Source organism: Xenopus laevis, chromosome 9_10S, assembly GCF_017654675.1.
Source record: "Xenopus laevis strain J_2021 chromosome 9_10S, Xenopus_laevis_v10.1, whole genome shotgun sequence".
NCBI lineage: Eukaryota > Metazoa > Chordata > Amphibia > Anura > Pipidae > Xenopus > Xenopus laevis.
Window position 1 is genome coordinate 110378927 of NC_054388.1, and position 15422 is coordinate 110394348.

The 15422-nt window shown below is 38.3% G+C and overlaps 1 protein-coding gene across 1 annotated transcript; it reads left to right on the plus strand.

Moving 5' to 3' along the window:
- The first annotated feature begins 1653 nt into the window (after positions 1 to 1653).
- On the plus strand, positions 1654 to 15041 carry LOC495470 (uncharacterized). Its single transcript, NM_001095118.1, is given in 10 exon segments — positions 1654 to 1771; positions 3380 to 3413; positions 3833 to 3861; positions 4943 to 5011; positions 8166 to 8228; positions 8699 to 8794; positions 11133 to 11240; positions 11658 to 11931; positions 13351 to 13542; positions 14782 to 15041. Coding segments are annotated over 9 exon segments (843 nt in total). The 5' UTR covers positions 1654 to 1771; positions 3380 to 3409; the 3' UTR covers positions 14790 to 15041.
- Positions 15042 to 15422: the final 381 nt, after the last annotated feature.

Here is a 15422-nt window from a genome sequence, read left to right on the forward strand (position 1 = left end):
CATATGCTATTCAAGTTCCTTCTCAGTGCCAGCTATATATATACTGTATATATACATGTATAGGACCTGTTATTCAAGGATTAATTATATCTTAGTTGGGATCAAGTACAAGCTACTGTTTTATTATTACACAGAAAAAGGAAATCATTTTTAAAAATTACATTTATTTGGATAAAATTGAGTCGATGGGAGACGGCCTTTCTGTAATTCGGAGCTTTCTGGATCACGGGTTCCTGGATAACAGACCCCATACCTGTATATATATATATATATATATATATATATATATATATATATATATATATATATATATATAAACCAAAATGCTGTACAAAAAACGCACAACCAGGTCTTTGCAAAGGTGTCCAAAAAACAAAAATTTTATTTTGACGTTTCGGCTTCTCTACTGAAGCCTTTCTCTTGAGAAAGGCTTCAGTAGAGAAGCCGAAACGTCGAAATAAAATTTTTGGTTTTTTGGACACCTTTGCAAAGACCTGGTTGTGCGTTTTTTGTACAGCATTTTGGTTTACATAATTTTTTGAATTCTGCACCCAGGCAGTTGTTGTTATATAACGAGTGCTCCAGTTTTGTGTGTATATATATATATATATATATATATATATATATCATACCTCCCAACTGTGCCGTTTTTCCCGGTACAGTCCCGACCCGCAATCCCGGATTGTTACTGAAATGTCCTGACTTTCAATTTGATCTCCTGCACTGAACAACCAGAAAAAGATACAATGTTTCTAAAACTTCATTGGCTTTTGGCAGAGAGCCCAGAATATGTGGCAGGTGCCCCTGGATACTTTTGTAACATTTTAACATAAGCAAAGAAACTATTATTAAGCAGGTCTCTTGGGGAAACTGAGACTTGCAGCTTAAAGGACAATTCACCTTCATCAGCAAAACTGTAATAATGCATAAAACCTGAACCCTAAAACCCCCAGAAATGTGTTAAAATTTTCCATAACCTGCCAAATTGTGTAAAATGGACGTGGTAATTAGGGGGTGTGGCCATAACATGGGTGTGGTCAAAAACTTTCACCAAGCTGCGTGCGTCAAAACTTTTTGTCCCTCTTTCTATTTTCAAAATGTATAATATATATATATAGTCTTAACACTCAACTATGTATCTTCCAAAATGCCACTGAAAACTTTCCTTACTAAATATCTTTTTACGCTTCAGAGTGGAGCTATATATATATATATATATATATATATATATATATATATATATATATATATATATATATATATAATATATATAAAATACACAAAAGCCATGAATATCTTGTAAATTATATCCTCGGAGTTCCATGACCTGTATAAAAATGCTCAGCCTTCAGCCTTGTGTTTTTATATGGTCATGAAACTCCTCGGTAACTTACAATATCCTTATAATTTACAAGAGGGGGTACTTTATTCACTATATATATATATATATATATATATATATATATATATATATATATATATATATATATATATATATATATATATATATATATATATAAGGCAGCTGCTTCCAGTAATTCGTTTCTCTGAGCAGCAGACCGTGATCAGCCCTGTCCCCTTACCCCTCCCTAATGTTTGAGAATTCACTTGCACTTTCATTCTGACTCGCTGCCTTTCTCAACGTTGCACTTTATCCTGATATCAGCTCACAGCCGAGGGGGGTGAGAAAGAGAAGGTAAGAGCGAAGGCAAAAGCGAAAGTAACAGGAAACAAGAAGAAAAAGAAACGGCAGATACAGAGAGAGAGAAATGTAAGTACAAGGGGTAAATGGAGGAGCTGTGCAATGACTGAGCAGAGCAGGACTCTGAGAAGGGTCTAACTCAAGTGAAGGTCTGGGAGTTGCTAGGACTAAGGGCAAGATTGTGCAGCCTCAGTAAGGTGGGATTGGTCAGCCAGGGACATAATTGTTCATTAACAGCTTCATGACTCTGGCGGAATTGCTATTAAATCCACCAGGCAGGAGCTCTCCAGCCAGTCATGTGTGACCCTATCTTGACCCAAAATGTACTTTTCTAGCTTAGGTCACACAGGACTCTTCCCAACTGGGCCCTTGCTAAGTGGAGAAAGAAGGTGCAACAACATCTCTCTGCTGCAGAGATAAAGCAAATATCTGTAGAAATAAGTCAAATCAACTGGACTCGCTGTGGTTTTTTCTTAAAGACGTTTCACCAGTCATCCGACTGGCTTTCTCAATTTGCACTTTTGAATACTGTATACCATGGCCTGGTTGAATGAGAATCTTTGTAAACATATGAAGCAAAAAGATGCCAGAGATTCTTCAACAATAAAATGTTTATTGTGAAACACAACAGGGTTATACTCACAGATTTCAGAGGCATGTAACGTGTAATTATAAAGGCTCCTCCTTTCCACCAGTGTTGGATTGGGTTTATTGGACTCACCAGAAAACCTGACATCCCAGGTCCACTCTTTTAGATATAGATAGAGCCAAGTGATATTTGTTTATTAGGTCCATGTCTGAAATAAAGATGTCTACGTGGGAATAGTTCTAGGCTGGGCCCACTGAGAAATACTTTGGTAGACAAGTCTGACCTTGTTTTCCACCATTTCTTGTGCTGCCTCCATTTCCTAATTTCCATGTACCTGTAAGATTGATTACCTGGTGGTCTAGTGAGGCAGCCTCTTCATGTGCCCCAGATTTGTTTCATGTAGCCAGGCTTCTTTCATCTGTGAGCCTATGTGTTTGTAACTAGGCAATGACGTGGCTATGTAATTCACGTGATGACGCCACTTTTGGCGCTAAGTGCCCGTTGTAGGTTTATTGTTCCTGGGTGTGCTTCTGGATTGTTTTTTGTTACCGACTTTTGCCTTTTTTCTGACCCTGCTTCAACTCTGCCTGGACTGACTCCTGCCTGTTATCTGACCATGACTGAACTCTGCTGGAACTCTGCCTGGAGTGAACTCTGGCCCGCGATTTGCCTGCTACGATTTGGCCCCTTTGCTTGCCCAGAAATTTCGTCCTGATCCTCTCACACTAAGTCCTGATGGCATCTGAGTAGCTGAGGGCTCCTCCCAAACCCAAAGACGGCTGCTATATGCAGAAGAGTGAGCCCAGACTGGGAGCTTAGTGTTAGTTCTGGGTTTAGGGTGCCAATCATGACAGCACCCTACTGTATGCACCACTTGAATTTGACGTATTTGTTAGCAGGTACATTTTGCATATACATGGAGTGGGAAGACTGGATGCCTTTCTGTTAAAGGGTAGGAATCCCTTACTTCATGTTCTCTGTTGAGGAATATGGTCCTAAGATGCCCTGGAGGAGTGGGGTCATCATTAGTATTTGATCTGAGGTCACAAGTGGTTGTCATTCTTAATTTATGTTTCTTCTTCATTCAGAGGCTGACAACTCAATAGATAATGAAAAAAATGGGTAAGTACAGGGCCTTCTTGTGCCCAATAATGCTGAACTCTTCACCTTGCTCTGGATCTTTAATTTAGGCCCAGAGCACAGTCACTGGTCTAGATGCAAGTGCATTGTGCTTGGACACCTTATGTTGTGTTGAAACACCAATATCTTTCAACACAACAGTAGCACAGTGAATTTAAGAGGGCAATGTCAACTGTTACACTGCAAGAGGTTGCAGATGACAAAGAAGAATAGGGATCACTGCATGTAATGTATTCTTATGGATTAAAAGGTATTTTCAGATGCTTTGTCGCCTATGGGAGAGGCAGTGTCTAGCAGGTGACAAAGTGCTACATATGAGAATCACATATCACATATGAGAATCACACCAGAGAAGCCTTTGTACACATTTAAGAAAATAATGATTCCTATTTATGTTGTAGGACGTGTTGAAGGCTTTCCAGTGCCTGAAGTAAGTACTTCGACAGAAGGGAAAAGTGAAAAACAATCCTGGGGGTGTCCTGTAATTTTATAAAGCTAATCTGTACATCAAGGTTTCTTTCTCAAATCAGTTCATGACATCTGTCAGGTTTCCACATGCCTTGTGCAGGGTCAAGAGTAATATAAATAAAGTCACTGAGGTATTTGAGTAACAATGGCCTACAGATGGTCACCAGAGAGTTTGAGAACCATAGGATAGAATGAATATTACCATATTTTATTATTAATAGACCTTGGCCCCCACATGTTAATTACATCTGCTGGATGTACAGTGGAAATAGAGGTTCAAGGACATTGGCAACTTCTTTATGTAAAACATAAATGTAGTAGATAATTCACAATGACACCCGGGCCTCTATATGGATAATTTTGTCTGGTCCACTGACACCTAGGGAGACGGCCCTCCCAAAATACATACTAAACAAAGCAGGTACCAGCCTTGTCAGACTAGGACACCAGGGGCCCACCCAAAAACCTTAGACCAGGGGCCCACTCTCATTTCTTCCTCTCCTCCCTCACCCTCTATTCTCCTAGTCTTGTTTTTTTACATACTATAATCTATTATTCCTTCTATTTAGCCTTTGTTCTCATAGAAATAGGGACTGGCCATGAAATAGGCCAAATGTTTGGCAGCATGAGGGACCACTGACAGCTGGGCCCACAGGTGGGGTTCCTGGTATCCCAGCGGGCAAGTCTGACAGTGGGTATAAGCACTCAAGGCAAATCCAACAGGGGACAAGCCCCTTGTGTTCATTAGGTCATTGAAGAATCAACAACATTTTGGGGGCATTCCCTGAAAAAGTATTGATTCTTGAGTAATCTAATGAACACAAGGGGCTTGCCCCCTGTTAAAAATTGCCTTGAGTTCTTTGTTCTAAACATAAATTTAGTGCTTGTCCTCTATTCATTGCTCATGATTTGGAATCCTGTTGTAGAGGCTGCAGCTTGCAGTTCTTTGGGATTATCCTCTGGACAACATCTCCCTTTTAACTTTTTATTATATGGTGGAGGTTGCAGGCCACTCAGTTTCGTGTTGTTGTTTTCTACTCCAGTTACTGGCTCTCATCTTGGCTTTGTCCTGGTACTTCTCCCTGCTTCCTGAACAATCAGATCTCTTGACTGTAAGTAAATATATGGCAAACCCAGACAAATATGATTATATATATTATTATTATTATTATTATTATTATTATTAATAAACATCTGTATAATAAATACTGCTTTTTGACCCTTATTTAACATAAAGGCTACCAGGGACTCATTTACCATTTTGCCAAAAATGAAAATAAAAAAATCCAGGTTGTCATGTTTTTTTCCCCAAAAAATACACTGCCAAGTGGGATAAGATGTGAATCTTCTGCTGAAGGTGCTGACTTATATCTCATTTTGTGCAGATGTTTTTGATTATCACAACATTTACTGTAGGATCTTTCATCATTGTCTTCACAATAAGATCAGTGAGTATTCCCTTCCCTATTGTTTTTTTAAGTCTATTGCTATCAGTAGGAAACCTGACATCTGTCAGGTTTCCACATGCCTTGTGCAGGGTCAAGAGTAATATAAATAAAGTCACTGAGGTATTTGAGTAACAATGGCCTACAGATGGTCAACAGAGAGTTTGAGAACCATAGGATAGAATGAATATTACCATATTTTATTATTAATAGACCTTGGCCCCCACATGTTAATTACATCTGCTGGATGTACAGTGGAAATAGAGGTTCAAGGACATTGGCAACTTCTTTATGTAAAACATAAATGTAGTAGATAATTCACAATGACACCCGGGCCTCTATATGGATAATTTTGTCTGGTCCACTGACACCTAGGGAGACGGCCCTCCCAAAATACATACTAAACAAAGCAGGTACCAGCCTTGTCAGACTAGGACACCAGGGGCCCACCCCAAAAACCTTAGACCAGGGGCCCACTCTCATTTCTTCCTCTCCTCCCTCACCCTCTATTCTCCTAGTCTTGTTTTTTTACATACTATAATCTATTATTCCTTCTATTTAGCCTTTGTTCTCATAGAAATAGGGACTGGCCATGAAATAGGCCAAATGTTTGGCAGCATGAGGGACCACTGACAGCTGGGCCCACAGGTGGGGTTCCTGGTATCCCAGCGGGCAAGTCTGACAGTGGGTATAAGCACTCAAGGCAAATCCAACAGGGGACAAGCCCCTTGTGTTCATTAGGTCATTGAAGAATCAACAACATTTTGGGGGCATTCCCTGAAAAAGTATTGATTCTTGAGTAATCTAATGAACACAAGGGGCTTGCCCCCTGTTAAAATTGCCTTGAGTTCTTTGTTCTAAACATAAATTTAGTGCTTGTCCTCTATTCATTGCTCATGATTTGGAATCCTGTTGTAGAGGCTGCAGCTTGCAGTTCTTTGGGATTATCCTCTGGACAACATCTCCCTTTTAACTTTTTATTATATGGTGGAGGTTGCAGGCCACTCAGTTTCGTGTTGTTGTTTTCTACTCCAGTTACTGGCTCTCATCTTGGCTTTGTCCTGGTACTTCTCCCTGCTTCCTGAACAATCAGATCTCTTGACTGTAAGTAAATATATGGCAAACCCAGACAAATATGATTATATATATTATTATTATTATTATTATTATTATTATTAATAATAAACATCTGTATAATAAATACTGCTTTTTGACCCTTATTTAACATAAAGGCTACCAGGGACTCATTTACCATTTTGCCAAAAATGAAAATAAAAAAATCCAGGTTGTCATGTTTTTTTCCCCAAAAAATACACTGCCAAGTGGGATAAGATGTGAATCTTCTGCTGAAGGTGCTGACTTATATCTCATTTTGTGCAGATGTTTTTGATTATCACAACATTTACTGTAGGATCTTTCATCATTGTCTTCACAATAAGATCAGTGAGTATTCCCTTCCCTATTGTTTTTTTAAGTCTATTGCTATCAGTAGGAAACCTGACATCTGTCAGGTTTCCACATGCCTTGTGCAGGGTCAAGAGTAATATAAATAAAGTCACTGAGGTATTTGAGTAACAATGGCCTACAGATGGTCAACAGAGAGTTTGAGAACCATAGGATAGAATGAATATTACCATATTTTATTATTAATAGACCTTGGCCCCCACATGTTAATTACATCTGCTGGATGTACAGTGGAAATAGAGGTTCAAGGACATTGGCAACTTCTTTATGTAAAACATAAATGTAGTAGATAATTCACAATGACACCCGGGCCTCTATATGGATAATTTTGTCTGGTCCACTGACACCTAGGGAGACGGCCCTCCCAAAATACATACTAAACAAAGCAGGTACCAGCCTTGTCAGACTAGGACACCAGGGGCCCACCCAAAAACCTTAGACCAGGGGCCCACTCTCATTTCTTCCTCTCCTCCCTCACCCTCTATTCTCCTAGTCTTGTTTTTTTACATACTATAATCTATTATTCCTTCTATTTAGCCTTTGTTCTCATAGAAATAGGGACTGGCCATGAAATAGGCCAAATGTTTGGCAGCATGAGGGACCACTGACAGCTGGGCCCACAGGTGGGGTTCCTGGTATCCCAGCGGGCAAGTCTGACAGTGGGTATAAGCACTCAAGGCAAATCCAACAGGGGACAAGCCCCTTGTGTTCATTAGGTCATTGAAGAATCAACAACATTTTGGGGGCATTCCCTGAAAAAGTATTGATTCTTGAGTAATCTAATGAACACAAGGGGCTTGCCCCCTGTTAAAATTGCCTTGAGTTCTTTGTTCTAAACATAAATTTAGTGCTTGTCCTCTATTCATTGCTCATGATTTGGAATCCTGTTGTAGAGGCTGCAGCTTGCAGTTCTTTGGGATTATCCTCTGGACAACATCTCCCTTTTAACTTTTTATTATATGGTGGAGGTTGCAGGCCACTCAGTTTCGTGTTGTTGTTTTCTACTCCAGTTACTGGCTCTCATCTTGGCTTTGTCCTGGTACTTCTCCCTGCTTCCTGAACAATCAGATCTCTTGACTGTAAGTAAATATATGGCAAACCCAGACAAATATGATTATATATATTATTATTATTATTATTATTATTATTATTAATAATAAACATCTGTATAATAAATACTGCTTTTTGACCCTTATTTAACATAAAGGCTACCAGGGACTCATTTACCATTTTGCCAAAAATGAAAATAAAAAAATCCAGGTTGTCATGTTTTTTTTCCCCCAAAAAATACACTGCCAAGTTGGATAAGATGTGAATCTCCTGCTGAAGGTGCTGACTTATATCTCATTTTGTGCAGATGTTTTTGATTATCACAACATTTACTGGAGGATCTTTCATCATTGTCTTCACAAAAAAATCGGTGAGTATTCCCTTCCCTATTGTTTTTTTTAAGTCTATTGCTATCAGTAGGATACATTTCCTTCAATTCCACAGAATTGTGTGTCTTCTATGGGCACAACTACATTACTACGAAATACTTGCTAGCTTAGATGGTCAAATTTGAAGACATTTTGGCCAACTCTTTGCAATTGCTGTAGAATCAGCCCCATATCACCAAGCTAATAAATCAATACAAATGCTACATCTATATTTTTACAAGATTGTAATTTGTGGCATTTGGAGCTAAGTTGCTGATTTGTTTTTTGTGGATCGAACATTTCTCTAAGTTCTGCTGTTTTGTCAATCTGTAAATGTTTCTGTTAAGCAAACCCCAGGGTTTTTTGGCTATTCTGTACTAAGCAGGTGTTGTGAAACCTACAGCAAAGAAGACAATGATATCACTAAAGACAACAATTGCTAAAAGAATAACACTCTATACAACTCTTTCAGGGTTTTACTGTGGGGGCATTCATATGCGCAGCTGCAGTGACTGTCTTGGAAATGTTTATCATTCTTTGGAGGAAAGACTCATCATATTATCCCACTGTAAGTACCTTATGTCCATGTGTACACCAATGAAAACAAGTGCATGAAGGTACAAGGAAAGCCCAAGGGAGATATCCCATGTAGAACTGACCAATTAACGTGTGTCAGAGAGGAGGAGAAAGAAGGAGGATCTTATAAGGACCAGGGTACAGTTGCCATATTGGAAAAAAAGCCTCAGCAGATAGTGTATCAGCAAGGAAAACTAATACAGAAGTCCATTGCCAGATGGAGCTCTCAATAAGCTGCTGTGAGCATATTTTTCCTACCAGGGGTTTGAGAATAAAGAAAGTGAACCCAGGGTGTGTGTATATATACAACTTCTCTCGACATTCAGTAATGCTGCCAGTTATTTTTTATTGTGGAGACTTCTTGTTACATTACTGCATAATAAGATAACAAAGTTCAACTCTTCTAAAGGAGAAGGAAACATCACAAGTAAGCTTTATCAGAAAGTTCTATATAAATACACCAGTAACCCCTCAAAATAATGCTGCTCTGAGTCCTCTGTCAAAAGAAACCGCACATTTCTTTCCTTCTATTGTGTACTCATGGGCTTCTGTATCAGACTTCCTGTTTTCAGCTTAAACCTCCAGGGCTAGGGCTTGAGCATGCTCAGTTTGCTCCTCTCCCGCTCCTAGAGCACTCTACAGAATAAATATAGCATTCTAGCTTGCACTATTGTGGCTAATCTATTGTCAATAAATTTCTTTCTGGATCAACAACCATGGAAGCCTTCAGCAGCTTATAATCACTTATAACTCATCTAATAATATCATATATTCTCTATTAGAGGACTGGGGCCTGATGTCATGTCTCGTTGCATTGTATATGAAAAATGGCATAGCACTCACCCAATATTATAATTTAGTCTCACTCAACCAACAATTTTTGGCGGTGCAGGAGGCAAAAAAATATATAATTAAGAAGATATAGACAGTGTCTCCATTTTGCACACGGTGACTTATACTAACATATGGTCATTATGAGGAACTCCAGTACTTTTAGCCATCCATTTAAAATGCCTATGACTCAATATAGTTTTTTAAAAAGTATAAACTTTAATTCATCACTATTAAAAAAAATAATATGTTGGTAAACCGATACGGCAGCAGAAGAAGTGAAGGCGGCTTACATTGTTACATGCTTTCAGCATTCTTCTCTACACAGGATACTATGTTTCTTAAAAGTAACAAATGACTCTAATTACTTCCAGCACGCGGAATTCTTTCAGAGACTTTTTTCAAACAATTAAAAGCGGGTGCCTTCAGTGATTTATTCCTCCGACATTTCTTTCCCACATCAATCTCTTTTTCCTCAAATAGGAATCCATGGACTGTCTAATGCAAGCTTGAAGCATTAACTCTTTCTCATCAATTAATCTTAATACACCAATTTATACGCAATTGTTTCATTAACTGTAATATTCTATATATTGTATTTTTAAAAAAAGGTTAAATGAATTAACATCAACTTTGTACACATGATTTGAAAAAAATATTTTTTTTAATAGTGATGAATTAAAGTTTATACTTTTTAAAAAACTATATTGAGTCATAGGCATTTTAAATGGATGGCTAAAAGTACTGGAGTTCCTCATAATGACCATATGTTAGTATAAGTCACCGTGTGCAAAATGGAGACACTGTCTATATCTTCTCGTTGCATTGTATCATGTCTTATGCCTGATTCTCCACTGACTGAGATGGATAAAGATAAAAATCTTGCATGGTTTTTGCCATGTTTCATGGGTGAAAAAGGTTGGGGACCCCTTCCTTAGGGAATCCTGATACCTAGCCTGATAATACCTGATAATAGCCTGATACCTGATAATAGCCACTGTACTGCCAGGAAAACACTCTATTCCAGAAATGGGAAACACTGCCCCTCCAAACAGTAATTGAGGCCCAAATCTAGCTGGCCAAGAGCTCTCCTGGGGATACAAAAGAATTAAAGGTTGGCTAAACTTTTACCTTGTACACAAGTATCTTATGTGGAGCGCATCACTTTTTGTCTGTTGTCCGGTAGATCTATGTTGTGTGTAGCACCATGGCCCTAGAGGAACGTTGTTTCGTTTCACTGTGTACTGTACAAACGTATATGGATGAGATGACAATAAACTCACTCTTGCCTCTTAATAAACCCTAACAATACCTATTGGTATACCACACTTTCGTATAAAAATATGCATCCCATTCGATTTAAAAACACAATTTGTACTTAAATATGTAAAAATTACCATTTTTTGGCACAGTAATTAAATCTTGTACACTTGCCTATAGTTTCTGTTTTACAAAATAATCTGTGCAATTTCCTGAATACATTTTTTTTCTCTATATAGATTGTTCTTACAGCTCTATCCAGTGGAACCACTGTGTGGATTATTGGCCTAAGATTCAAAGGGAAACCCAGTCCAAATGTTTTACAGGAAGTTAAAGCTGATGGCACGGTACAGTGATATATGTTATGGGCTAATATTGTATGATATGGGCTAGAGTATCTTTATTTTTTAGACGTGTTTGCTTTAGGGTAACTAATATTTATTTGTTTTATTTCACCAATGCTCTGTGAAAGAGTTACTAGCACAGCTTGCAGTTTTAACCTTGCCTAAGCAGCCATTGTCTTACCAGTGGACTGAGTGCAAGCTCCTCATCACCTCTGACTGGGCTCCTGTTGTGTTTATAATTCAGTTGCTAAAAGGATCTTAAAATGATGTACAGTAGTTAGGGGGCGGCCAACTGTCCAGGGCTGTAAATGGGACTGTGCATAGCAGGCATAAGTCTTTTTGGAAGAACTTCTTGTCTTACATGTACTGTCAGTAAATCATTGATGATGTGAATGGTCATGTATCTGTATTTCACAGCAGAAGCCTAGGCTGAGCACAGATGCAAAGATCGGAATATTTTCCAGATCCAGCCCTGAGGAATACATTTGGCTTATCAATTACCTGAAAGAATCCTCGAGTCACACTGTCGTCCCTTTTGTCATCACCAACACTAACAACATTAAATTCAGAGAAGAGGTGTATCGATGCAATTGTGCCATATTGTATCACTCCATGAGAGGAGGAAGGATCAATATCACTGATGTGATGGATTCTTTGTATGATGATGAACTGGAATATCTATCATCTGAACTAGGTACCAAGAGTTGCCTCCATCCGGCATCACGTATAGCATCTCAAACATTTCAAAGCAATCTCCATGCCTGTCTTAAAGGGGATGTAGTACCTAAATTCTTCTTTAGATTAGTGTTGAGGTTCATACTTAGCCATTAGTTTCCATCAAAGCTTGCTCCATTGTATACCGAAGCATAGACAGTCATACTTCATAAATCTGGTCATGCATGGGCTGATATAAGCTGCCAATTTAGAGCCCTCCTAGACTAAGTTGGAAATTTGTTGGGCAATGTATGGAGCCTTCCTGGGAGCCTGCTCACCGGGGGGTAGATTCACTAAAGGACGAAGTGTCTAACGCTAGCGACAATTCGCCAGCGTTGCCACCAGCAGGGTCAAAAGAGACCGTCGCTAGTGTTCATTCACACTCTATCGCCAGGCAACTTTTTGCTCTGGTGAAAGGTCGTTATTTTCCTAAATGTTACCTCGTTCGCTAGAGTTGACTTTTCTACCTCAGACCAGGTGAAGTGCTAAAAACTACCTATATCTTCCTCAATTGTACATCATATCCTGTGTGCTGAAATGCATTAAAGTTAAAAAAACTCTGTCGGCTTTTCCTTTTTTGAAGCGGGATTGCCTGCCAAACTTTTTTTCGGTAACCGGTTTTCTCCAGACATTTCATAACATATGGAACATTTATTTTACAGTGGGCTCATGTGTAGGGCATTATATTAACTCTCTTGTCTTTATTAAGGTTCCCTGGACCTTTGTAATAAAAAGTGGTAACTTCAAGCATTTGCACCAACATTTATAATAAAGACGTCCATACAACTTTAAATTAAACTCCGTATGCAAATTGACCTAAGCGCAAGATCACTAATGTATTTTGGTAGGCACAAAGGAACGCTAGCGTATCTTCGTTAAGAAATGCTCGCACTGCCGAAGTAACACTATGAAAACTCGCCAACGTTCCGTGCCAAGGACGAAACTCCTCATATTAGTGAATTGGCGTAGTCGTAGCGCATTTGTGACTGGCGAACTGGTGCGAGATGTTTGAAGCTGCCGCTGGCGAAAATTCGCCCTTTAGTGAATCTACCCCTAGGTATCTATCAGCTTAGAAGAGAACCGTATCTACCTGTTAATGTAGTCTTCTTCTGATGGATCTCATAGGCCTCCAATATGATCTGATCAATGGCCTAGGATCCTAAAAAATGGATCCCCAAGGAGAACATAAATTATTATTATTATTAACATATTAACAAGATAATCTGTAGCACTGTATAATAAATGGGTTTATACATTGAACATACAGATTTGCATACAAAGCAACCAATAACTAATACAAGAGGTGACCTGCTTTAGTCTTTTATGGAGTCTTACCTTTGCTTTATGATCGCAGTGCAATGAATATTTCTCTATTTCTTTATTTGTGTTTATTGTACAGGCAAACAGAATGTTGCAGTTGTTGTTGATGATCTAGATGATGGCAGCTCCACTGTTCGAAACAGAATCCTTCAGAGTCAGCCTAAGATAGAAAATCTGGCCTGGAATATCTTCCTTATTGACAAACAAACAAAGAAAAATAACAGTATCATCAAGAAACTGATTAATCCAATCAATGAAATGTTCATGGCAGGTACTGTCATTTTAGTACAAATCTTGGCACATTCACTAATGTTTTTCATTCTTTATACTATGGGTTTATACTCATTATAATTTAGGAGAAATGAGAAAACATAGGGCTGTCTAAATAGGCAAAGAATTGGAGAAAATGCCTTATTTACTAATTTTCAAATTTAAAGGGAAACTTTTTTTTGTCAGGCTCCCAAGTACCCCCAGTAATGTGACTTGTGCTTTGAGAAACTTCGGTCACTCATTACTGCTCCACTGCAAGTTGGAGTGATATCAACCACCCCTCCCCCAGTAGCCCATCAGCAGAACAGTGGGAAGGTAACCAGATAACAGTTGCCTGGTAGATATAAGAACAACACTCAATAGTAAAATCCAGGTCCCACTTGACTTGTTCAGTTACATTGAGTAAGAGAAACAACAGCCTGCCAGAAAGCAGTTTCATCCTAAAGTGCTGGCTCTTTCTGAAATCACATGACCAGGTAAAATGACCTGAGATGCACCTACACACCAATATTACAACTAATATTGGTTTGGAATGAAATTTTACATGGTAGAGTGAATTATTTGCAGTGTAAACAATTTAATTTAGAAATAAAACTACATCATAAAAATCATGAAAGAATCCCTTTAACGTTTTATTTTAAACTGGATCGCAAAAAATAATCTTGAATTCTAAAAAAACAGTCAAGTTTTTCTTATAATCATATTATAAGCATATTCACAAAATTCCAATCGGAAAAACTATGTCGTGTTAATTCATGACCAAAAAACTAGCCACAAAAAAACACATTGTTCCAATCATTTTTTTTCTCAAAAAGAAATATAAAATAACTTAAATACTGAACATAGACCTCCCCTTGACTTCTATAGAAAAGCTCCAAGCTTGAGCAGGCATAACTTGTTTTTTTTGGAGATTTTTTTTAGATAATTCTTTTTTTTCAAATTGTGGAAGAAACTTGAACCTGAATCTTGAAATAGGCCTCCGAGTGTTTGCTGGTCCATCTACAGAGCTTCACTAAATGGCTAAGGCTGAATACACAGAGAAATAAGGGGCAAATAAAGAATACTGAATAATGTGAATGTGAAGGAAATAAGTGCAGGGGAGAATAAGGGGTTGACGTTTTAACTGCATGTTGCGTCTATCTATGCCAAGGTGTCAAAGGTCATGTAGATGGCCTTTAAAAAAAACAATTACTCCACAATTTGAAAATATAATACCCTGTAATTTATCTTCTTTTTACAGGCTTGTGATTATTACATCAGAAGACTGTAAAAAGAAGGGGTACTTCCGTTCCTTCTCGCCTTTGATCCAGTGCATACTGTAGATCCCTGTGTGACTTCACTCCAGCAAGTGATAAGCAACAGATTTATTCCCACTCCGCACCCCGTCTCTCCTCTTCTATCCATGGAATACATTGGGCTTTATACTCCTCTACATGACAATATCCACAAATACTGCATCTTTCTGACAGTCCCTTAATAAATCCACATAAAGCAAAAAAATTTTGATTCATTTGTTTTTTTTTTAGTAGTTTCTGTGCTGTGATCGTGTCAGTAACTATACTGTTGGCTGAAGGTGGTAATTAGTGATGGGAAAATGACCCGTTTTGCTTTGCCAAAAATTAGCGAAACTGCAAAAATTTGCCTAAATGCATTGAAGTCTATGGGTGACAATATTTTTTTTGACGCGCAACAAATTGCACAAAAAATTGCACAACAAATTTTTGACGCGTGACAATTTTTTTCACCAATTAGAGTCTACTGGAGTAATTTTCACAGCGAAATTTGCCGAAAAATTTCACTCATCACTAGAAATCGACAGATATAACCTATTAACCTTTTCCCTTAAAGTAGACATGTCCAAAATATAAACCCTTTGATAAT